At 33.0% G+C, this 27,313-nt stretch overlaps 1 protein-coding gene across 36 annotated transcripts in view; it reads left to right on the plus strand.

The window, feature by feature from the left end:
* The window catches only part of Ppfia2 (PPFI scaffold protein A2), a 453,020-nt gene that overhangs the window by 389,918 nt on the left and 35,789 nt on the right, over positions 1-27,313 (plus strand). For 24 of the 36 annotated variants that reach the window (XM_026391438.2, XM_077799256.1, XM_077799255.1 and 21 more), the window contains one exon: positions 3,345-3,438. In XM_026391438.2, coding sequence (XP_026247223.1) covers positions 3,345-3,438 — 94 coding nt within the window. Of the gene's footprint in view, positions 1-3,344; positions 3,439-16,976; positions 16,986-27,313 lie in introns of all 36 variants that reach the window. The other 12 variants (XM_026391439.2, XM_026391450.2, XM_026391455.2 and 9 more) reach the window with 1 other exon arrangement.

Consider the following 27,313-nt stretch of genomic DNA (forward strand, 5'->3'; position numbering starts at 1 on the left):
CTCTTGGACCTTAAATAGCCTCACTTCCTAGCATCTTCCTTGACACTTTTCAAGACCTTTTCTGGTGTCTGGAAGAGACCAAAGCTGACAGTGCATCTGGGCAAGGCACCCCCTGAACCCATGTGAAAGTGGAAGCATAGAAATGTTTGGTTCCCCTTCAAACTCTGGGACAGCCAGGAGACAGTTCTATCCGGTCAGAGATGTCATTTGTGATGTCATTTCAACACATGAGCAATATAACAACAATACTAAGTAATATCTTACTCTTTGCACTCTATTTTCAAAATTTGGTGGTTAATTTACACTTGCAGCATAGAATTTAGACTAGCCACATTTGAACTGCCCAATAGTCATATGTGGCTAGTGAATAAAATTTTTGTTTTGTTTTTGGTATGGGGTACCAGGGATTGAACCCAAAGGCACTTAGCCATATCTCCAGCACCTCCACCCTTTTTTCTCTTTTTAATTTTGAGACAGGGTCTTACAAGTTGCTTAAGGCCTCACTAAGTTGCCAAGGCTGACTTTGAATGCTCTACCCTCCTGGTCTCAGTCTCCTGAGCCTCTGGAATTAAAAGTGTGCGCCACTGCACCTCACTCAATGAATACTTTTTCTTGAAGTCCACACTGTCTTGTGGGCCCACTGATTCCTGAAGAGAATGAGCCAGACCCTCAACAGATTGAGATAATCAACTAAAAGATAGGGTTTAAAGCTCGATTCACTGAGGTTATCCTCACTGTCAGCTGGGCAGAAATGTGAAAAGACGAACCTGGGACTCATAGGGCACCTGGGTCAGTTCTAAGAAAAACTGTTCTCACCCAGAAATGTATTAATTGGGAGTGAAAAAGTGCACTGGCTGGAGGTGACTGGGACTTTTGATCCGGCTTAAAGGTCCTATCTTGCTTGTGATACTTAATATTATTTTAACTACCATAAATTTGAGCCCATTTGTACTTTGCATTTTCAAATGACATAATGCCAAACACTAGTAAATCCTTTAAAAATTATGACTTAGATTTCATAGTCCTCAGAATTTCTAAGCTTTCCATGCTTTTTATTCTTATAGTTTTATTTATGATAAATAAATTCTAATATCTGGTTTTGACTCATAAAATACTCCCAAGTGTTTTCTTTCTTCCAGAGCTTTCTTTGTTTTAAAATATAGTTTTTTTCCATTAAAATGTTGGATTCTTGAAAAAGTTTAAACCTCAATTTAAATGTTCTTTTATTGCTCAAATAAAAGCCTGATTCATCAAACCACCTGGTCATTGAAAATGTTTCATCATTTATTGAATAGATCTGTTTCATCAATCTCCAGTGAAACCATACAGACTGATCAAGAATTTTATAGCTTTTAAGTGAATAATTCACTTCTATTTTCATTAGAAGAAAACATTATTATTGTCACTTACATATTATGAATGATAACTTATGGAAATGCAGTAAGGCAAGCATATATATATATATATATATATATATATATATATATATATATATATGATATAAAATGGAATATTCACTCACTGTGCCTAATGGAAAATCTCAGACTTAAAAATGTCCTCTAAGAATATTTTAGTCAGCCAGTGGATGGCTTTCCTAATGATAGCAACAATGAAGATTTTTTTACAATAAATATTTATTCAATATTAATTGCACATGTGCATAATGAATAAAATAAGTTTTGATCCTCAAATTCCTTACTCCTGGTTTTCTCTCTTTCTTTTTTCCCTCCCTGTACTAGGGATTCAACCCAGGGGCACTATGACACTAAGCAACATCCACAGTTCTTTTTATATTTTATTTTGAGACAAGGTCTTGCTCAGTTGCTGCTGAGGATCTCACTCAGTTGCTAAGGCTGGCTTCAAACTTGCAATTCTCCTGCCTCAGCCTTCCAAGTTTCTGGGATTACAGACATGGGCCACCACACATGGCCATATTCTTGATTTAGATGGACAGCAATGAATGTGTTTCAATTAAAGGGGCATTCTTATAATTATGCAGTTATGTAATGGTATGAGATTAACATGTTTATACCAATATTCCAGAATTAACAATATTCAGTGTTATAATTAAAATGTTAAAATGAATTATGAAAAATAGTAACAAATAATTTTGCTTTTTTTTTTTATAAAGAGAAACTACACCTTGGTCAAATCCTACTAATGTTAAATAAGAAAATGTTTACTAGAAGGAGAGGCAAGTGAATGTTGCCTTCCATAGTTTTTATTTACTGATATACTTGTGAAATTCTGGGGTTACTTTTTGTAAGAATTAGTATTAGCTTAAATCTTTCTAATGTTGAGCTTAACTATAATCTAAATTTCTTCTACTTTAAAAATATATAAATATTTTAATTCACTTAAAAATAGCACTTTTTATTTAGCTTGAATTTTTTTCCTCACAGTGAACTAAATACCGAAGAAAAAGCAGAGAACAATATTAAGTCCTCATTTTATAATTATAATATACAATCTATGAATCAATTATATGTGTAGAGGTTTGGAATGAAATAATTGCACTGTAGTAATGTGTAGTTCTGTGTCTTGATACCCATAAAACTTTTTAACTTTTCATTTCTAGGCTGTATCTACATATTATATTATTCTGAAGCCAACAAATACTGACACTAATTCAAATAATTTCTTACATGCTTGATAGACATCATTCTGATTAGAGTCTTTTGAAGAAAGACTTCCATTTTTTCCAGGTATTATAAAGTTTAAAAAATAATCCTCCCCAGAACCCATAAAGTTCTTAAACTGAGGATTATAGTGAAACTAAAGAGCTGGCCAGCTAAATGAAAGTAAGTTCAAGGAGCAGTACATGAAGAGCTTTTAGAAATCAGCAAATGTTTCTCCATTCTCTCAATGCAGAATTTAAAACATACACCTAAGTTTCTTTTCAGTGGGCTACCATTTATCTTACTATATATATAATATAAAATAAGATAAATGGTATATACATATTTATCACAAATATTTAAATGTTGGAAAATAATTTCACATGCTACATAAATATTCACTCTTATTTTCCTTAAGAAATGCAGAAAAATTGACCTTGAAGTTTGGGGCCTATATATTCAGTATGTGTCAGTTTATAGGCCACATTTTTTTTAATTTTCTTTATGTATTATTGTATAACTAAATGGAACACCAATAGGTACTTCTTTTTCTTCATTTGGCATATGTTTATGTATGTAATCATGTCATTTGATGTTGTTGGATTGAAACTACAAGGGATTTTTTTTAAAGTGACAGTAAACAGTTACTAAAATTAAGTTTTAAAAATTTAATTTCAGAATGGAAACAATGTCTGTAACCTAATCGAAACACTTCCTTCTTCACAGGTGGCTTTATGGAAACTGAAGCTGCTGCTCAGGAATCCTTGGGCTTAGGCAAACTTGGAACTCAAGCCGAAAAGGATAGAAGATTGAAGAAAAAGTAGGTTTGGAGTTTGTTTTTCCCCTCTTATTTCTAACTTTTACTTATTCTTTATCATTTTTTGTAGGGAATTAAGAAAAGATGATTAGAATCAAAATCACTAAACAGGTCAATATTTTCCTAGTATTTCCTAAAACAACTCAATGCATATGTTTCCGGATTAGAATGAGGTTCAGTTTAAATATGTATTAGATTTTAACAGAATAAACAGTTTCTTTTAAGTGAACAAAATTAAGGGACATTTAAAATACATATAGCCTTAAAAATAAAGTAATATTCTATTTGATGTTAAGTTTAGTATTGAATTGGTATGAAAAAATGAGGGGATACTGCCTTACTCTGTATTTCTTCTCATGGCAATTAAAAGTATCTACTCATTATAACACAGTATTTGAAAGAAGAACCATTTCTCTGACTTATTGAATATAAACTTATTTTAGACTCACAGCAGATTGTTTTGCATCTGTCAGGAAACTGATAGTGAATCTTTTCATTCACATATAATATGGAAAATTTAATTGACTTGCAAAATTGGCAAATTTTGAGTCTCAGCAGCTGTGGGAAAGAAGTAAGTCCATAAATAACATATTTTAAGATATGTAGTAACATTTTCAGTGACAAAATAGCACCCTTAGAACATGTTCTTTAAAAGCAAAATAATTTGTCTTTATTTCAGAATCTTTTAGCCAGTTATTCCTTTTCACCTCTCTTTCAAATATTCATTAAATTATTTATGGTTTTCATGTTTTCCTTCTTTCCTATGAAAGAATACTCATTATTATAATCATGATTTTGCAACAGATAAGTTCCTATGGTTATAGTACACAGGCTAATCAATTAACTTCTTTTTACTTTTTAATCTGCCTTGCAAATGTTTACTAATAATGGGAAACATGCTTTCAAGTTGCAAAACAGTTCACTAATTGTTTATAAGTTTGCTAATCCCTAGAATTAGATAGATTCAATAGAAATACTATCAAGAAAAATATGTTCTTAAGAACATTATTTCTTGATAACAAGTAGATGCTCAGTTATATTCAATGGCAAATATTTCTTTAGTTACTGATCACTCAAAAATATAACTAAATATTATCATAATGTTATCTTAATTTCATTAAGTACTATCAAGAAATTATATATTTAATTTTGTGATTATGTATGGATAAAACATGATTCTATAAAATATTATTTGATAGAATTTTAAAAAAATCTAGTCAACTTACTTCAAGTATAAAGGAATGTGAAAAATTAAAACCCACTCTGACTAGTGGCCATGGTGTATTCCCTTAAATTAATTCTCACTGCTCCCACAAAGAAGTATTTACAATCAATAGCAATCTGATCAGCTTTCCCATTTTTATATAAGATTTATAGTGAGCATGTGTACTGCACAATTTATTGCTTGTTCTGGGGATCAAGTTAAATAACCCTTTCAACAGATACTAAAGTTAAACATTCCAGTTATATATTATTTATATATTAAAAGTAATTTATATAAATTATATTATAATTACTTAAAATATGTAAGGTTAGTTATTATTAACTTCATATACTCTTGGATTGATTTGATAGTAATTTCATAGAATTATTTCTTAGCTCCCAAGTTAGATCTTGATTTTGGTTCTGTACTTATTTGGAGAATTTACCACACTTGACTTTGTGTTTTATTTTTCAGTGTTTTGACCAAATACAATTGTGCAATGTATTAAACAGAATACTTGTCTTTAAGAAGAATATTAATAACATTCTATAAGACAATGATGGCTAACATGTCTTAGTATAATTATTTTCCTATAGAATAAGATTATTTGAGTTAATGCTTCCAACAAGGCAAGGCAGAGTTAACTAAAGAAAATGCAAAAGTATTTCCCTTTTTATTGGCTTTTCCATAACAAGAAACCCTATGGGCATAAATATGCAACTAGTATTCAGAGATAGAAATGAATAAGTGCTAACCCTTACTCAGGACTTTTCTGACTCGGTGTTTTTGTTTCTGGGTTATCAGAAAGTGTTGAGTCTTCATATAATGACAAGATAAATTACTTTTAAATTACCTGGTTTCAAATTTATTTCTATCAAATTTTTATATTTTTAATTATTATTAGGTATTAGCAGCTTGTTCTCAAGTTCTCCTGTCTCAAATTTCATTTAAACCTTTCCAATTTTCCTTTTTTTAAGCATTTCATTTATTTTAAAGGGATTGGATTATTTTCTATGTTCAAATTTCATACATGCAGGTCTTAAGATGGAAAAAGGTTTTGAGAGTATTTTATCGAAAAATAAACAAAAACAATAAATGGAGCACTATATGTTATACATGGACAGTTGTGATTATGTGTTTCCTATCAGTTGTTTTTGCATTCTGTCCGTTGGCCCTGCAGATGTTTGCAGTCCATAGTACTCAATTTAAACCAAGGTACACCATATGAAACTGCATAGCATATTCATTAGTCTCTGTGGCAATAGGCAGAGCTAGAGAGAAACTTACTTTCGAGTTTACTAGGAAATCAGGTATATAGAATTGACCATCTGTGTCTTTAAATAAATCTCTAGAGAAGTTATTTGTGGAATATTTTTCAAAATAAATTTTAAAAACATGAGGAAGATACTTTCTGAGAGCAGCATGTGAGACATTCTAAATTCCTACAAAATATAGAAATTTATAGTGTTGGCAATCTCAAAGAAAGGTCTCATTTGAGGTTACATTTACCATGTGGCAAATTTAACACACCTGGGTTAGAACAGCTTACAAAACTACATGTTAGTTGTTTCATTCTACTCTTACTTTCCTTCCTGGTTCAGGCATTAATTTTGCTTATATTTCCAGATATTGTTCCATGATAAGAAATAGCAAATCAACAATATTGGGTATGCTGTAACACCCACAGTCAAGAAAGCCTTGTCTCCTTTTCCCTTCCTGCATGTTGTCACGTGGATGCTGTTCTTCAATCAGAGCATCTGACCTCAGCCTGAAGTCTGTCTTAATGAGTGCACCGTTCAGTGTGCCTTTACTCTGTCTCACTTATGTTTTACTTTTCTTTAAATCTTCAATTCCATACATTTCTCCAAGAAGGTAATACAGAGTACAGTTAATACCTACAATAACTGTCAAACAGAGACATACCTAGTAATTCTTTGAATATTTCACATTAATATACTTGGTCTTTCTTTTTCAAATTTGACTTTTTTTTTCTGTAGTCTCCTGGGTTTAGTGCTCTTAATCTTTAGGGGTGAGACAATTATTCTCAATATTTTGTCTGCATGCTAATATTGGGATTCTACCTAGCTTTCTCAATATGAGCTCCCCCTGGAGATGTCTTGACTATAAGATCTTATCCATCCATCATCTTCTGTTTCATTTCAGTGGACTCCTGGCACCTTTTTCTACTAAACAAAAATAAACATCTTCCCTATTTCAAGACCTAAGAATTTTACCTCTTTGCCATCCTGATTTGAAAGAACTTATTTCTCTTTCTTAGCTCTCCAGCTTATCTTTCAATATAAAATCTTAAATGACTTGCTCAGGATAGCTAGCTAAAGCCAACCAATCAAGCAACTATGAAAAGCAACTCCACAGAATAATAGAAATTAGTGCAAGACCAAAAATCTACCTGGGATAGACTTACAAAAATCTCAAATTCTGAATGAGGTTTAGCTTCCCCATAGTTGAGAGTCTAGATTTCAGTATTTTAGGGCCCAATAACTAGAAACTTTCTTCTTTGTCTAAGTTCAAAACATTTTTTCTTTCTGAAAATTTTTAATGTATTTCCAAAGAAACCTCAATTTAAAAAATACAGCAGTCTGCAAACCTGTTATTTATAAATTTTTAAAATTATGAATTCAAAATTATTAATTCCTTATTAATTGAAAAAAATTATAATTACTTTAAGGTAAAAAGATAGATCAAAATTTAGGGTCTTAAAAAAAGGAAAACAGTTTCAAAATTTATTTGTTGATAAACAAAGAAGCCAGACAATTAGAGGTTAAAATGGCAGCCTGATTACCAACAGTTCTATCAGAATATGGTTTAGATTTATGCTAGATAGAAAAAAATAAAAAGGAGGTAGTGAAACTTCCTAAAATAGAATATTGAATTTAAATAAACTTACCTGACACAGAAAAAGCTGGCAGTCATTGCCTTCCAAGATCTACAGAAATAAACCTACCTCACCTTAAAGATAAAATTTCCAATGTTATGATTTGATAAATGTTATTGTGGAAGCAAGAGCTATTGGAATAAATGAAAATTAAACATTTTGCCTGAAGTTTTTGAAGTATCAGTGTTAATTATTTTTTATTAATGTCTTATCAGATTTCTTACTCTTACTTAAAATATATCTAGCTGACAGTTTCTCATATTACTCTCTTTAGAAATGTGATGATAGGCAGAGTGGCAAATTCCCTGAGTTGTTAGAAACCTGAAGATATATTTTATACCTAAAATTCATTGATAATTGCCAAAAGAGTAGAACAATTTTTCTAAAATAATTTTCCCTCAGAATTTTGAAGTTAATTCTTTTCTTTCTTCCAGTTACATTTAATGTCAGTTGTCATTCTTTAATATATAATATGTCTTCTTTTTTTCTCCCTGGAATTTTTTCGATTTTTTTTTGGGGGGGGGATGGGAGACTTCATTTTTGGGATTCTGAAATGTCATAAATATATGTCTATTAAAATTTTTATGTTTCAACTTTCCACTCCATACTTTCAGTCTGGGGAGTTGTTAGACTGAACTATTTAACATTTATTATCCTAAAGGATTCACATTTTGAGATTCAACTTTGATTCCAAGAAGCTTATTTTTATCTATATATTAAGTTAGGATTAAAGATGAGGATGTCTGTTTCAATAATAATATATCTTTCTAGCTCTCAAAATAATTCCTAATGGGCAGTAAACAAATTAAAACTGACAGAATATTCAATGAATAGTTACTTATCTCCAGAAGTATAAATTATGAAATTCTTGGCTGAATTTTTTATATGCTGTTTTTCTTCTACCTTTTAACAACATATAATTACTTAGTAAAATATATGGATGCTGAAATCTTCTGTATATTGATACTTAAATGAAAAAATACCATTAATTTTTACATCCTGAGTAAACTATCATTTTCAATCTTCAGTTACAGTATTGATAACATATTATTATGCACTAGAATTTTCTACATTCTCCATGGATAACACTGCTAAATGAACATGGATTTCATATTCGAATCAATTTTTCAACATCATTAAAATGAAATTAACATCCCAGCTCAGCTATCAGCAGTATCCTCTCCAGAGAAATATTTTGATCCTCAGAGCATGGCAGTCACAGCTAATCACTACCAATGAATCTTTATGTTAGAACTTCAAAGACATAAAAGTGAAGCTGTATAGATTTAGTTAATTTATTCCCATCTCAGTCCTAAGGGTCTCCTTCAGTGCATAATCTTTAATGTGTTTTGAGATTCTGCACTTTTAATCTTTGGCATTAGGAAGGTTCAGAATGTGCATATCTCTAAGCAAAATAAATGTCACTGAAAATATTCATTCTCAAGGTATTATAAAAACTCCGCAACATTCTTTGATTTAATAAATATTTATTAAGTAACTGTATGCCAAATTAACTTATAAATGAGTTGTAGTCCAAAAGTTAATTTGTAAGATACATTAAAAGCTCTGAATATACTTTCCCATTTAAGTAGTGAGAAGTGGAAGGTAAATATCTGCATTTCCCTCACACAAATCTGTTTGGTAGGCCCCCTTTAGAAATGAACTGCATAAAGCCAAAGGAGGATCCAGTGGGAGATTATTAAAGTCTCTCACAAATTAGAGATGATAAAACCAAGAGAAATCCAAGATTTTAACAGGAAAAAATCATAAAATGTTTCTGCAATGTGGTTGATAACATATATTCCTCTTTCACGCGGTTCCAAAGCTGAGCTGCCAAGTTAAATCACATGATCTCCTTAGTATTGAACTGATATTTATAGTTGAAACAATTTTTTATAACCAAGGATTCATGTAGTGCAGATACAGCTATTTGGGGAACAGTTCTGGGCAACCAACACAAAGGATCCAATAAAGAAGTAGAATATTTTAGAATATTTTAGAACCTGAATCTAATGTTCTCATTATTCCATGGGAAAATGCGTCTGAATTTCCTCCCTGGAACTCCAGACCTGTGCTTTTTGGGCACACATTGAGATCAAGCTGTCGCTTCTATGCCACCTAATCCCACATAGCCCTGCTGAGCTCCAACCATGGACAATTGTATGAATTCCCTGAACCTGCATAAAAATAAGACCAGAGGCGAATGGCCACAATGTGCTGAAATTTGTGAGGAAAAAATGAAAGTAAGGAAAACCAAAGTGCTGTCTTTTTTATCTTCTTGATTATTTTTGATCTATTCGGATGAAGGAAAAAATGGAAGGAAAAGGGCTGTTCTCAGTTAAGAGAAGAATGCTCAAACTTTACAGAGCCCTTTGTTTCTGCATAATTTCTTCCCAGAAAAAAAAAAAACAGTTTTCACTTAGAAAGAATAAGAATTTTAAAATGGAAATTAATCTCACAATGGTTACAAATACTAGAAAAATAGTTTTCTAAATAAATTCACATCATTTATTTGACTGCAGTAAATCATAGGTTAAAAGAATTCAGGATTGATTTGACCATCAATAATTTTTCATTTCTACACTCAATGTCTGTTATGTCCCATGAACTGTATTATAATGTACTGATATTTCAAATGTACAGATCCCCTTTACAAAAAGTTTTTAGAGAGAGATGTGGAAACAAATTATTGCACTAAAGTATTTCAGAGTCCAGGATCATTTCTCAAAATCACTGGTCTTTTAATAAAATCAGAAAATCCCCACACCATAAATGCCACCCATTGTTTTTATTTAAAAGATCTTCTCCATTTTAAAGGCAAATGACCTTTGTAACCAAAGGGGTTGAATAAATGAATTGATGATGGCTGAGTGGAACAGAAGATGCACCTTTAGAAGCACTTTAAGCAAGAGCATCAGATTTTGTCAAAGTATGAGCTAGAACACATATTTAAGTTTTTAGATAAAACGTTTTTTTAAAGACCTTTACAGGGGTAGCCAAGTTTAACAAGGTGACTTTATTAAAGATGATCCTACTGTCAACTTCAATAGTTATTATTACTTACGCATAGGAGAATATGTGTATATACATATATAGGCATATGTGCATATATATTCATATATTTTACATATACCTATAATTTATATATGGTTTCAGTGTAGCTCCTAATAAAAATTTATCTGCAACATAGACAAATGAACAATGTTTGAAAAAAAAGTTTAATTTTTTCAATAGCAAAGAAAGTAATGAGAGGATCAAAATTCTGTGCCTGACCATATCATAGATGGATACTGTGTTACCTTTGGGGAAATATATTTGAAGTGTATGTATTAAAACCAACATGTAGCCGGGCTCAGTGGCGCTTACCTGTAATCCCAGTGGCTTGAGAGGCTGAGGTAGCAGGATCGCGAGTTCAAAACCAGCCTCAGCAAAACGTGAGGTGCTAAGCAACTCAGTAAGACCCTGTCTCTAAATAAAATACAAAAAAAGGGCTGAGGATATGGCTTAATGGCCAAGTGCCCCTGAGTCCAATCCCTGGTACCAAATAAATAAATAAAACCAACATGTATTCAGAAAAACACAACCATAATAGTGAATGACACAAAACCATGTCCTCAAGGACTGATAGGAATGATTAAACCTGTGGAGTGTGGAGAACAAAAATCCAGATGCTTCTCAGAGAAAGAACCACCCATCACATATGTTTTCATGGCCTTCTGTTAAAACTGTGGGCCAAAAGTCAGAGGTTATGGCAGATAAATTTGAGCTGACTCCAAATGAGAACTATTAGGGATCACAGACTCCTAGTACAATTGGTCACATGGAAAGAAAGTTGATCCCCATGAATGTGTCTAATAAGACCTACTGTGTACATTTATGATGGCAGGATTATTATAGGGAAATCAACTTTCAGGGAATAGAATGAACGATATTCTCTTAAAATTGTCCTTGCCCTAAGATGCTGTTGATTCTTCATACAATTTACACAAGAGAATTCAGAATTTTGAATTTTTTTATCATACTGACCCCCACATATTATGAGTACTCAAAACTCAGTTTCTGAATATCTGAATGCATAAATAGAGGCCATACATAAATATGGAGACAACTCTAGAAAAAAGAGGAAAACTCAGAAAATGAAACAGGAATGAGAGCAGTTATTTCTCCCTTCCTGAGCAAACTTGAAACCTAGGCTGCTTCTTTACTGCTGTTCTTCCTTGTTCTTATTCTCCCTTCACACACTCCCTGTAGCATCACCAAGCCTAGACCATTACATCTCTTTAATATCTCTATAACATATTGGTTTTCTTTTTTCAAGCTCAGGTCCAGACTATAACAGTCTCCCTACTTCCAACTTGCCTTCCTGTAATCCATTTTTCATACTTCAGCTAAGGAGATTTACCTAAATCATATCTTTGAACCTGTCTAAAACCTCTCAATGATTCCCTAGCAGCCCCAGGATAAATTTCAAATGCCTTTATATAGCCCACAAATCCCTACATTATCTGGTTCCTGCTTATCTCACCAGCTTTCTCTCTTTCCATTTTCAACTTTGCACTTCATGGTCTTAATATATGTAATATCTTTTCTTGCTTATGAAATTTCATACACCTATCTCCTTGTGTACATTTATTCTGTTTCATTTTCCTCCTTGTCTTTATCAAAGTTGAGATAATAATATCTGTTTTATGTGTAATAACTATATAATAGTCACATCGAGACATTGCAATGAGCAAAGCAAGGCACTCTTTTACGAATTTTACATATATTACCTCTTTTTATTATTTTTTTTCCACAAGCCTCGAGGCTGAAACTGCTATTGTCTTTCACACATGAGAAAGTGCCACTTTCCAGACACTGTGGCATACATGAATAAACATCTTCAGAGCCACTCTTTCTCTGGATTGTTTAGTATCTGAGATAGAGCCTTGATCTAAAGGGCATATAGTCCAATCTTAACACGACCTTGAATCACCTATATATTTTAATGGTATATATATATATATAGGGTGTTAATAAAGAATCCCTCTTTTTCTTTATAGTCTGAAAAGATTAGCATATTTTTTCCTAGGTAATAATCAGTTTCTTATCTACCTCCACCCTGTCTTTCAAACTGAGCAGCAACTGTATTCAAAACACATACCTTTCCTAAGAGTGGGAGGATAGTTTAAAAACATGAGATGTAGCTGTGTTATAAAATTGACTTTTTCTGATGTATTTAGCCACACATAGGATTCCAAAATTTTATATAATAATAGTAACACTCACTAGAAAACAAGCCATGTGAGAAATAGAAGTTGTGTGCTTGAATCAATTTAAACTTTCATTTCACTAAAACTTACAAGGTTGTATCTAATGGAAAAGATAAGTTGTTTCCTTTATTAAAAAGTACTAAATAAGATATATTTAAATATAATACGGACTTTTTAATTTTGAAGAATGTTCCACATTTTTTCCTACAAATATAGGGTCTTATATTGGCTCCATATAGTGTTGTTCATAAGGTCTTGGAAGATGTGGGTTCTTCCAATAGTTGTTTAAAATTGGCCATTCGTGAAGCAAGATCTCTTCCATGTCTCTAGAATTCTATGAAGGGCAGAAATCGTGTATATCCTCTTTCAGTGATTTTTATGGAAAACATTTCTATGTTGAAGAATTTTCACTTAAATGTACATGTGTCATGTATATGTATCTTATTCACAAATGCACAAACATACAATATAAATGTCAATCGTAAATTCTACAATTCATCAAAATATTCATTTGGGGCTTGAATTCATTAAGTTTGCTGAAAATGAATGACAAAACTTTTGGAGGAATAAAGAATTATTAACCCTTTTAAGAAGTATAGATATTTTAGTTACTTGAAGTCAATATTCAGGAAAAATTATTTGAAGTATAGTGATGATAAGGCATACTTAAAACTTCTGAACTGTTTTCTTTCATTTACAAGGACCACTAATAATCTGTTTGGCTACGTATTTCCATATTATGTCCCATCATCTGTCCTTGTCCAAGAAGCAATGCCAGCCATCATCCTCAGATGATTTTATATCCAAATAGCTCACCATTCCCAGCCTAACTTTTTAGTTTTATAGCTTCATCACTTCCAGTGTCATTCTCTGCACCAAATCATACAATCCCCAGAGTCATCTTCTGAATCTTTTCCTCATCCTAAATTGTTCCTCTAAATTTACTAATTCAAACATGTAATTTTTCCCCAGCCACACTCTTTTCTCTCTTCATTTTTCTGTATTGCGATCACCTTTTTGTTCTAACTTCCATTTTTTCCCCCCAGTGCATTGTCCCCTCTCTGTATTCCCCTTCCTCCTTTTGTGGCTTAGATTTCAGGCCCTCCATTTCCATTTACTCAAAAAGTTCTTAACTTTCTTTACTTCTTTTTCATTGGTTACATCTACATATCATATCCCAACCAGCAAGAAATTTTCTTTCTCCGTTTATACATTTGGAAATGCCTGTGCAGCTGCAGAAAATTATAGCAGAAAACTTGGACCAGCTTCATTTAGGTGTTCTACACTTCCTAGTCACCCTAATAGTTCTCTTTTTTTACTCTGTGCAACTCATGGTAGTTGAGTATGGTCCTCACATATACATCTGTCTGCTCATGAGCTCATAATCCAAGAGCGAGAGATACAGGAATCATCAGAAAGCAGAGCAACCCTGTTCTTACTCCAGATCATCTCTTGCCATCTTCTAAGTCATTTTATGTTGACTTCCTCCTTGCTCTTATACGTTTGAATCCTGCTGTCATCTTTGTCTTTTTCCCAGTGAGACCTTCTAAACATTGTCACCTCAACCTATTAAAAGAAATTCTTTCGTTGCACTTTTTTTTCCCAGACACTACCCATTCACTTCACTAATTGATGTTAATATTTGATTTAAAAATGTTTCTAAGTCACCAACTTGAACTTTAAGAAACAAGAGACAATTATCTTTCCATATATAAAACTCATGTAGTGAATCGTTTCTCATCTGAAGTTTTAAATCCTAAGTCAGACAAGTTTACAAACAGAAAGTTCATTCATTTGATAGACAATCTGGCATATTAAATTGAGACAACTGAAAAAGTTAAGGCCCTATTGTAGAAAAGACAGCATATATGCTGATGTTCCCAAGGAAAACATTATGCCCATAATTGCATGTGATCTTATCCATTTGGTGATGTCATAACCTGCTCTTTTCTGTATTGGTTAAAACTTGCTCACCTATTACAGTGGTAGTTAACTGCAGAATATTTATTCACAACAAATCTCTCCTACTATTATCATAAACTTAATACTTTGGAATGAAGAGAAAAAGAATGATGAGGTTATATCTCCATGTAAATACAAGTTTGTAAGAAAGGAAATATTAATTTTTAAAAGAAGAAAAATTGAACACTTTATCCAGAGGAACAAAAAGACCTCTGCAAATATATATTAGCTATTACATGACATTTATATTATCATAAAGTATGAGTCATTTATGACTATTGATTTTTATTCTTTGCAGAACATATTTTGAAAGTCATGGGCTGAAATATTTAATATTCTAGACTGAAAATAACTGTTCACAATAGCTCTTAAATTTGTTGAAAGTCTATAAGAACTATGAGAAATCAAACAATGTATACTCATTGGTGAGACCAAAAATATTAGAACTTCAAGCAATACCTTTAAATTTGTGTTTTCTGTTTATTTCCATATTTCTCTTACATTTCATATTATTAGGTGTTTTCAATGGCATAGGTTTTCTATTTTAATAAAAAATGAATGAAGGTCTGAATAATATTAGTATTCTACTATATGCAAATTTAATCACTTTGTTTTATTGGAAAGTGATTTCTAAATAGCTGGTAGGTTAAGGAAGATTATTTTCTCAGGGTAATATAATAACTAGTTCCAAATATTTTTGGCAACTTTTCTAGAAAGCTCAGATGTTACTGTTTTTTTCCTAGAGAATATCATAGAATTCAAAGGTTTGTGACAAGAAAACCATTTTAAACATTTAAAAACAATCTCTTTTTGGTCTTAATTTTATTTCTGTTGCATGTATGATGATCAATTTCTTAATATATTGTGGTTTCACTTTTTATGAACATTTATGTTTTTGTTTATGTGAAAATTCAAAGAGCTTGCCACAGCTGTTGTGGAGCTAAGGCCAAAAAATTTGCATATTTCCAAAATGCCCCTTTAATAAAAAATACATGGTTTCTCTGAATGAATGCCTTTAGATGAGGCACGTGCAGGGTGTTAACATTGCACATCAACCTTTTCTTTATAATAATTGTGCAATAAAAAAGGAAATGCTCTAACTTGTCTAATTTTTGAAATAGGAATTTTTGTTTCATATTTTATTATATTGAATATATTTTATGAATAGTAGAACAGTTTTATTTTTCTAAGATTTAGTCTATTATGCTTGCTTAGAATTTTAAAAACAATATTTCCATGGCTTTTTGTTCTACTAGTTAACTTCCACATTTTTTCAATGCCTCTACTACATCTAGGGAGTAAATAGGTACTTCAAAAGCTTCATTTGAAGCAGTGTCATTTTCTGATGATTTTCTAGTAATATTGAGGAATTGATCTAGTTCATTTTGTTCTTCAAAGCAACTTTTATAAATACCCCATCAAGTATTTCTATTGAAAGCAGCACAAATGGCATAAACCTAACTTCTATTTTTCCAGTTCAAATAAAAAAGGAAGTAATGAAGCAAAAGGAGAATAATAAAATTCTTTGCATTTTCTTATGTTCTGGTTACTGGTACATGTATATTTACACAAAAATAACCATCGTTATTATAGTACTTATTAGAATAAAACATTTTGGACCTGGAGTGTTCTTTACAATTTTCTTCTTGCTCCAGATAATATTGAGGAAATTAAAGATCAGAACCTGATAAGAATTTTGGCCAAGGTGTCAAATTAGACAAATTGGAATCCAGATATTTTGACCTTGAAACTACACTTCTAATTTCTGCCTCTACAGAGTTCTGCTGTGCCCACTCCTGAGATTTGGCAATGGGCTTATAGGGCTATTTCAAATTCTGAATGCCATTTGGTAGGTTGCTGCCTCTATTCTTAAAGTAATTCAGATGTGGCCTGAGGAGAACCATATTCTATGCTAAGGTACCCAGATTTCCTCCTGGGGTGTACTAGAGGCTGGAAAATGTGGTCATGCATGTTTCAGAGTGGCTCATACTCAAGACAGAGTTTTTGGTCTACTATTAGAACTGCCCTCAGCCCGACCAAGCTTTTGAACACAGTGAGTATGTGTGTCATGGTGACATTAAAAAATTCACCATGTCATCTCATATCTGCGCTTCTCACCCCTGAAATGATGCTCTTGTTTTATTCCATGGCTTTCTTTGATTGAAATGTATCCATTAACATTTGTGTGCTTTTCTTTTTCATCCATCCTTCTCCATCTCATGAAAAGCACATCTGGGTAAGTTGAATCACAATGGCTACTAAACGTGTTTATTTTTCAGCAACATCTTCTTTTTTCTTTTCTATTTAGTATTTCTTTCATTTTTTTTTTTTTTTTGGTTATAAAACAAGCTGCACTGCCTCTGACCTAAAATGAAAACTGTGAAGTGTATTCATTTCCACACAGTAAAAGGAATCATTGGTTCAGAGAAATGTTCACATTCAAATTAATTATGTTGATCTTTCAGGTATTTCTATTTCTTCAGTTCTGTTAGGTCACTGTGAAAAGACCTTGTGGACCTCATTTCCTGTAGTTCTCAAGTCATAATGTGGCACTCAGTAAGCTCAAGTAATCCTTCAGGCCATGGCGTTTATTACCAATTATGCTGCAAGTCTGAACCTGCCAGAGCCTTTTTTAGGGCTGTAGCTCTCCACGTGCATTCTTTTCAAGAGGCAAACTTACTTGTCAACTAATGGCACTACATTTAGCCAGAAAGGATCAAATGTTGAGTCTTCTCAGCAGAACCTTAGTATCTAGAGAATCCAAAGTAATCCTTAATTGATTGAATGTGTGTTCTTTCCATTATCTCTTATTCTACTGACTAAATTTTAAAGCTTAACATACTACATTCCTCAGATAATGGTTTTACATTTAAATCATGATCTTGGAAATAAATTGACAGCATTTTATTGAGTCTTCAAACAAGCTGTATTTCAAAGTAAATAGTAAAAAGAATGTGCATAATATTTTCAACATATTTACAATGGTACTTCTGCATTGGTTACAGGGTTGAATTCATTAAGACATTGTACTGAGAGTGAGATTACTTTTAAATTTAAAGCAAGTTTGTTTTTTTGTTTTGTTTTGTTTTGTTTTTTTACAAAATAAAATGGTTCCAGTGAGATGCAAGTATATAGGAAGCTGCAAAGAGTATTACTAGTTGTCTTTAAAGATATTTTATATATTAATATCAGGTCATGTACTTTGTAATATAACTTTGTTAAATATTAATTTTATATTGTTTTTCTACTCTAATTTTATTAATTATTAATACTCCAAGAGAACTTATCTATTGTCTGTTAATATCTATTAATACTCTAATTATTAATTCTCCAATATAATTTTTTATTTATTTATTTATTTTTATTGGTTGTTCAAAACCTTACAAAGCTCTTGACATATCATATTTCAAACATTAGTTTCAAGTGAGTTATGAACTCCCATTTTTACCCCAAATACAGATTGCAGAATCACATCGGTTACACATTCACCTTTTTACATAATGCCATACTAGTAACTGTTGTATTCTGCTACCTTTCCTATCCTCTACTATCCCCCTCCCCCGGGCCCATCTTCTCTTTCTATCCCATCTACTGTAATTCATTTCCAATATAATTTTTAACAATGCAGTATTAACTAAAGTTAACATAAAGTATGCTATTAAGGACAGCTCTAGAAAGGTGTTCTTAAAACTGCAAGACAAGGCATGGTTGGAATGCTAGCCAATCATGCTGGCGAAATGAAGTTTGTAAGCTCTTTTTAAAATAAGAAATTTTTTTGACATTAGAATTTTAAAGCATTGTTTTCATGTCATCATATAAATTGTGTCTTCTTTTTCCTAATGACACCAAAGTTTTATGAAAAAAATTACTTCAAGAAATAAAATTTAACTTCCCTGTCCCTTATGGAATGAAATACTGGCAAACAAAAATATAAACAATTCATTAATGGACTTTAAAAATTTGACATAACTGTCTTCTTTCTAAAATTGAATTTCTTGTTTTCTTGCATATGCTCTTGGAACTTACACATTTTAAAACTCCAATTTTTCCCCTAGTGCAATTACTAAGAGAGAGCTTAGGACGATATAATAGTAAAGATATTACAAAGTGACAATGACATGGGAGATTTGGGGGCAGAGAGCACTAAATTATGAATCAGATGACAGAGGGTAAGTCCCCCTGTGCCACTCATTGGCTATACACCCTTTGATGACTGATATTCTGCATACTAACATTATTATCATCATCCTGCTCCCAGAAGAGTATAGAATATGTAGAACCTCAGCAGTATGAAAACCGTAAGTCTCCAAATTGAATGAAAGGGACCTCAAAATCAGATAAGGCACTAAAAAATATAATCTAAATGGTATCAACATAACTTGAAATATTTACAGTGTTCTCCAGCAAGTCCCTGATTCCTATCAGGAGGGGGCTAGTAAGTAGAATAGAGGGTCTATCAAAAGTGAGATTATTTAGTGAAAAGTAATATGAGCCCCTCTTGTTTTCAGTAACAGCATGAGTAATTGCATTGCTTAATCACATTTTCATGTATGTGTTTACACCTTTTTAATGGTTTCTAAAATGATTAAACTCAAAATAAATTGAGGAAGGAAATTATGTAAATCCCAACTCAAATTCACAAATAAATTAAATTTCTTTCCTGAGACTATGCCCTATATTTCAGAGCAGCTGGACGAAAAAATAGTTTTAAATATGAATAAATTTGGGGTTTAATGTAATCAATTTATTTCACATCCAAACAGCCTAGTGTGTGTTACTGGAGTCTACATAAAACACTACTTAAATGCGTCATTGATTTTTATGCATTTTTACTGAATGTGTAATATGTAGCAACAGGATACACATGTATTGCATTTGCACACACACAATCACATTATGCTATGATTCCAAAATCAAATCAGCCTTGTTAGTGTTGAACTTGAAACTCTTAATTTTAAAGAGCTAAATATGTATATTTAGGTAATCAATCTTCTGAAGCAGCTGATTGGGATTTGTGACATATTTCTGTTTAGAATAATTATGTTAACAAGATATGTATTTTTGGCTTGCATGTTTCAAAAAAGTGTAGATGGTTCCATATTTTGTTCACATTTGCTGACCAGAATTTCAACTAGTTTCTTAAATCACTTTTGATTTTCATAGAATTGGTCAATTATTGCAAATTCCTGAATTATGGAGTTATAATAAGCTCATTCTTTGATTAAAATTTGAAGAGATTATATCCTATTTACCCTTTGAATGTTGAATTTTAATGGAACAAGATATATTAATAATAGTGTACATTTACAATTAATAATAGTGTAAATTCTGTGTACATTTCCTGCTGATGTTGTGCAAGGAAAATTTATTCTCTGATCTAACATTAAGAAGTGGATTAAACTGTCAAATCATTTGACTTATATCTTATTTTAAACTCCATATATTTATTTCTTCTAGTTTTTTCAATAATTTAAGTATTTGTTATGTACCACAGTAAATCAATAGGGTTTTCTGAAGATACATTTTCAACCAGAGAATGACTTTATAATTCAGTACAGAAAATCAATTTCACTGAGACAAATAACAACAAGTTTAACTTTTCATTTCAATTATATAAACCAGGATAACCTTCCTGTGTCCAAGATACAGAACCTTTTCCTTTTACAAAAGAGTAAAAGGAAAAGCCACAGTTCCTTTGTTCTCTTAAAGTGTTGAGGATTGAAATGTATGACAGTAAGGAGGCACAGTCCTTATTCATGAACCGGTTAGTCACATAAATATCTGCCACTTCTAAAAAACTGTGAACCTTAGGAAAAGGAAGTTGGGGTCCTATCTTTTGATTTTATGCTTACAATGAGGAAAGTGCTACTTTTTTGTTATTAAAAGTTCCAGAGAGGTGAATTAGCTAAGGGATAGCATGGGAGATAAGAGAGCCAATTCCATAGCCAGGTTGCTTGGGTTCCAATTTGGACTCTTCCATTCAATGGCTCTCTGACTCCCAGGAGCTGCTATTCTTTAATGTCCTCATCAATAAACATGTGTAGGTGCAAATCTTAATGAATTGTTGTGAAAACTGGATGAGCTAATTCTTACAAATACTTAGGATAGTGCTTGGAACATAGTAAATAACAAGTGTGTATTTGCTAATAGGCAAATTTGGTGTGAGATATAGTGCCGAATTTGTAGATATCTAGAACCTTTGCTCTTTCAAACCACTGTGTTACATCTTAAAGAGTAATAAGAGGTTCCGACGAATAAAAACAAATTAGATAAATCTCTGCGGTAACAGGTACTGCAGTAAATTACAATACAATTTACTTAATATACTTAAATAAAATTATAAATTTTAAATAAAAAATATAAGTACAATAACCAGAGTACATAAAAGGTATAATGTTGTATAGGAGAATTAGTGCATCCTGGGAGAGATCCTGGAATCTTAACAGGGAGGATAAAGTCTCTGAAGAATGAGTTTGGATTGTTACCACCGTGATGTGAAGAAGAATTTTCCTGAAAGAAGAAAAAGGCCTGATAGAAAGTCATGGAAGGGTCATATAGAGTGAGGTATTTGGAGAGTGGCTAGTATTTTACTAGTGATTGAGCAGAGGAAGCTGGGGGTACAAGAAGCCTGATCACTCAGGGTCTTTTTAGAAGATATTGACTGCTTCGTTTGAGTACAATGGTGAGCCCTGTAAGCAGGAAAGTCTTAAAAAAGATTTGTGACTAGAGATTAGAAAACAACATTGTAGGGAGAGGTACCAAAAAAGAGACCCCTAAGGACCTGGAAGCCCATTGCCATTATCCACAAATGATGAGAGTGTGAACAAAACCTTTGGCAGTACTCTTATCAGTTTACCAAATGTCTTTCTGAATGCTAGAAATGGCATTTTTATCTCCATCTGCAGCCAACCTAGGTAACAGTTGTGCAAAGTTATTATTCTTTTCTAAAGATTCCATAAGCAATTAGAGGTTAACAAAAAGATAAAATACTTAGAAATCACCCTACAAACAATAATCCTAGGTGATGGTCAACATTGTGAGTTTTGTAGATTATAATATAGAAATCATTCCAAGGATATTCTTAGCTAGAGCATACAAAGGAAAGTGCATGGCACATTGGAAGAGCAAACTGTCATCTCTGGGCTTTGCTGTCTTGGGTAGGAGCTGAGGCCTGCGCATGTGGTGATAGCCTAAGGTCCCTATGAATGCTGTTGATACTATTTCATTTCAGATTCCAAAGGAGAAAAAAAAATACTGTGAACAAAGATGACCACTAGCTATTTCATATGAAAAGCAAGTCAACTTAAGCAAACAATAAGATTTTGATAGTTAAAAAAGAGGAGAAAGAATTTCCGCTGGGAAGTGGTGTTTGCAAAGGAATTAATAAAGTATAAACTATTTATGAAAGTGAGTTTTCAATTCTGGTTAGAAATAAGACGAGATGATTAGGAAGGAAAATTACAATTTAGCCAAGACAGTAAGTTAAGGACAATACTGCAGGTATTTGTAGAACCATCTATTACTTCTAAGAGGATGGCACTATGATTATTGGTAGTAAAAGGTCACATTTATTGACCGTTTCTTTTTTATGCAAGTCACTTTTGCCATTACATATATTTTCTCATGGAAACTTCAGTCCCCTATGGTAGGTGCCATTATCAGCTACAGTTTACACAAGGAAAGGGAAGGCACAGCAAGGTAAAGTGACATGTCTCTGGATGTGCAGCTAAGGAGAGTCACAGGAATCTAGCTCTAGCAATGTGATTTGGAGAACTGCTCTCTCGTCTACTCTGCTACAAAATCTATCTCCCAGAAAGATTCTTTTTCATGGCAATGTAAGAAGCCTGGAGAAAGGCTGATTAAATTAAAGGCTGAAAAGAAACTTTGGTGGCAGCAAAAATAGGAGGTAAAGGAATGCAGTAAAAATTATGAAGGGGAAATTGACAGGCATTGAATGGAAGGCTACTGAAATGGTCACCTTGAGTGACAGGAAGCAATGCTGTATGGTATTTAGACAGTCATATCACAAATTGGCAGTCCCAAAATAGCATCCTAGACTAAGTGGTCTGAGAATAAAGTCTTTTTTTTCACTGACAGCAAGGAATCAGCTACACGGGAAAGAATATGGGGGAAAGCACATTACTGTCCTCATGGTCTGTAACTTTTTTGCATAACTAATGAATTACAAATCTCAAAGGTACAAATATAAACACTAAAAAATTCAAGTTCTACCATTCTGATAAAATTGCTAGAAGAATAGCTATTTCTGAAAAGGATTATCTAATATATAAATTAGTGTTCTCTTAAAAAATTATGATAATGTTGGTTCTTTCATTCACTGGGTAACTAAGTAAAGAATGATGGTGTCAGATGACTTTTTCTCAAAAAGAAAAAAAAATAGGATTTGAGCATAAGGGGAAAAAAAAGCACATAAATAAAAAATAATCTTCCCTTTCAGGAGAGAATATTCAAGCAACTCTGCCCTGCAAATTCTTCATATAATTTAGGAAGAAGGAGTACTTCACAATGCATATCACCTTATTCCAGTTAAATTTTATTTAGGAGTTTGTTCAGTCTGTTGATAAGTTGTTGTTGATTTTGCCTTTCAAACATTTTAGGTTAAGTTCCTAAATCAGTATGTTGTTCAACGGGGGTATAAAAGCCAGTGAGATGGCTTGTGTTTTCAGGTGATCATAGTGTAGAGACCGGCCTTGTAACATGCAGTAATCTGCCTACCAGTGTTACACATGGTAAGAGTAGTGGCACTTGAGGGACAGGGAATGTTTAGAGGGAAGAACAGAGGAAAATTCATTCCAAATGAAGAAGATGGCAGTAGAACAGCAGAGGTGAAGTCTAAAGCATACTGAGTATCCGCATGGCTGGAGAAAGAGATCCAATAGCACATCTGGAAATGTAGTTTAGAGGCCCATCAGGAATGATCATGAAACCATTCTTTCTCTATTCAGTAAAAATGTACTACAGAAATTTGAGCTGCGTGGTAATAGATGTTTTCTAAGAGATTAATCTGATGGTGGCACATAAAATGAGTTTCGTTGGGAAAAATAAGAAAAGATGGGCCCAGAAAATTAGCATCCATTGCATAAGTATTGTCTGCTAGGTGCTTTTCTCAGAATTATTTAATTCTCATACTTGCATTGAGATTAGTTTATAATCATCTTCAAATATGAGAAAATTCAACCTTACAAAAGTAAGTAAATAACCAATATAATAATGATAATATAGACAATGAGAAGCAAATTTAGTATGTGTTCATTCAGTTACAACTTACTGAATATACACCATGTGTCTGAATCTCTATCCTGACCACTTCTCACCATGTCTGCAGACATAATCCAAGGGCAAATTACCATCATCTTTTATTTGGCTATGGCAATAGCCTCCTAACTGAATCCGTAACTACCACCTTTGTCTCAAGTCTCTCTGTATTAAGCAGCCAAAGAGACCTTTCTAATATCTAAATCATATTCTGTTGCCATGCCTGAAATTTCTAGTGGGATAAGCTCCTCGGTACAGCCTCCAGGCCCAACACGATCTTGCATTACTCTTGCTTGTCTCTCCATTTCTTTTCGCTCAATCCCAACTCTCCCATGCTCCAGGACACTCCAGCCACATTGGCCTTGCCTGCCTGATTTCTGTTGCTCACACATCTGTTTCCATTCCTTTCACTGAAAATAAACCTGGTTTTCTTCTGCTGGAGACATTTTTCTACAAGACCCTCACTGCTAGCCTCTTTCCCATATATAAATGTCAACTTAAATATTGCTTCTTCAAAGGGACCTTCCCAGGCAAGATGGTACTCCTGGTCCCTCACTGCTTTACTGTGTTCTACAGAGTACATCTCAGTGACCTAGATTATTATTGTTTTTTATTATTTATTTATATGTGTATTTACACAGATCTTTCTTCCTTACCAGAATGCATATTTTAAACCAGATTCTCAGTTTTATTTATTGGCAAAATATGGCCAATGTGGTCTATAAAAATCAACGAATGACTGTCCAGATAACATGGTTAGTCACAGGGCATACAACATCACTGCTACCAAATTCACAGAATAGGGGAGAACAATTTATAAACAATCAAATTAATATAAAATGTTGAGACACAGTAGAGAGGATTGCTCAGCACCAGCAAAACTATGAAAGGAAATTGTTATCGGGCTTGGTGAAAGATTATAATGACTTCAGAAAGGAAGCAGATTGTGGCTGAGGGTGTAGTTCAGTGGTAAAGTGCTTGCTTAGCATGCATGAGACCCTGGGTTTGACCCCAACACCAAAGGAAAGAAAAATAAAATGGAAGTAGGTTTCTTGAATCTTAAAAGTCAAGACAAAGTTAGATTGGGACACAAGAGAAGGGGGCATGAAGATGTTGTTCAATGTTTAGTATTGCAGAAACATAATTGCAAATTATGTTTCCCCCTGCTACACTAATTAGGTCACAACTGAAATAATTAAAGAGGTACATAAAATCCGAGCCCAGTGTGATGGTGCACAATTGTAATCCCAGTTAATTGGGAGGCTGAGGCAGGAGGATCGCAAGTTCTAGGCAGACGTGGGCAACTTAGTAGGGCCCTGTCTCAAAAATGAAATAAAATAAGATCAGGAGTATAGCTCAGTGGTGAGCACTTTCTAGCATGTTCTAGACCCTGGATTCAATCCCAGTATCATACACACTTTAGAAAAGAAGGAGGAGGAGAAGAAAAGAGGAGGATCTAGATATTTCCATTAGGATTTAGTTATTTAAGTAAGATCTTACCTGCTTAGTCAGGATTATGAGTTGGAAATCACAAAATGGCAAGTGCTCTAGATTTGTATACAGTTTATGAACACTCTTTGAAAGCAAAATAAAAGAGAAAGAAAAAGAAACAGAGACAGACCTCAAGTGGATCAGCGATGCTTTATTAAGCACTTGAGGGACACATTTTCAAGAGAGAAAATGGCAACTGGTTACAATAGGGATCTGAGTTTTATAGGATTTAGTTGAATCATAGCAGAATGGGCCATTGGGCAGTTGATAGAACAGTTGTGAAAGCCCAGAGCCCATTTTACTGGGAAATGGCACATTGTTTTCCTTCTCTCCCTGGGACCCATTGTCCTCCTTTTCTCCCTGGTGATTGTTTTTCCATATCCTTTACTTTTGATACTTTAACTAGAAATTTTTTAATCTAGTCATTTCTAGGGTACTCATCCTTTGTTCATGTTCTTAGATCAGGTGTAGCAAGCATGGGCTTCCCTCTACATGTTTACCTATGAGCATGCAAATTACTTATAGGCTGAACACTCAGCACATGTTGGGCCTTCCTAACTTGTCACAGTAATTGCTTTATAAGAGAGTCTAAGGCCTTTGGAGGATAATAATATTATTTATTGCAAATGAGAATCTGTTTCTTTTTTTAACCTGTTCATTGATTTATTAATGATTGATTACATATTATAATGGAATTTCTGTCAGTGTGACATTTCACATTTGACAAAGCTTTGCTTAGAATTTAATGATAATTCCATATTCTTTTTTAAAATTTATTTATTAGTTCTAATCAGTTATACATGCCAATAGAAAGCTCTTCGATTCATTGTACACAAATGGAGCAGGATTTTTCACTTCTCTGGTAATACATGAAGTAGAGTCACACCATTCCAGCAATCATACATGTACCTAGAGTAATAATGTCCATCGAATTCCACCATCTTTCCTACCATTTGCCCCCTCCCCACCCTTTGCCCCCTCCAAAGTTCCTCAATTCATCCCATAACACCCCCCCCATTATGGCTTAGTCCACTTATCAGAGGAAACAGAGAATATGTTTCTTGAAAATAAAAAGTGACTAAGTTTTACATATTCAAAATAATTTCCCTTACAATAAGTCCATCTCTCTTGAGTTTTCACACAGGTAATAATAATTTTGTGCTGTCACTTCCTCTCAAAGGAAGTGCTACTGATGTTCTTGAAAATCTAGTCTATTTACTGCAAATGCCATGATTTTATTCTCTTTTATTGCTGAGTAATATTGTATTGTGTATATATGCCACATTTTTTTATCCATTCATCTATTGAAGGGCATCTAGGTGGGTTCTGCAGTTTAGCTATTATGAATTGTGCTGCTATAAACATTGATGTGGCTGTGTCCCTGTAGTATGCTGTTTTTAAGTCCTTTGGGTATAGACCAAGGAAAGGTATAGCTGAGTCAAATGATGATTCCATTCCCAATTTTCTGAGAAATCTCCATACTGCTTTCCATATTGGCTGCACCAATTTGCAGCCCCACCAGCAATTTATGAGTGTACCTTTTCCTCTACATCCTCGCCAACAGTAATTGTTGTTTGTATGCATAATAGCTGCCATTCTGACTGGAGTGAGATGAAATCTTAGAGTAGTTTTGATTTGCATTTCTCTAATTGCTAGAGATGATGAACACTTTTTTCATATATTTGTTGATTGATTATATATTATCTTCTGAGAAGTGTCTGTTCAGGTCCTTGGCCCATTCATTCATTGGGTTATTTCCTTTTTTAGTGTTTAGCTTTTGAGTTTTTTAGTGCTCTA

Source organism: Urocitellus parryii, chromosome 5 (genome assembly GCF_045843805.1).
Source record: "Urocitellus parryii isolate mUroPar1 chromosome 5, mUroPar1.hap1, whole genome shotgun sequence".
Classification (NCBI taxonomy): Eukaryota; Metazoa; Chordata; class Mammalia; order Rodentia; family Sciuridae; genus Urocitellus; species Urocitellus parryii.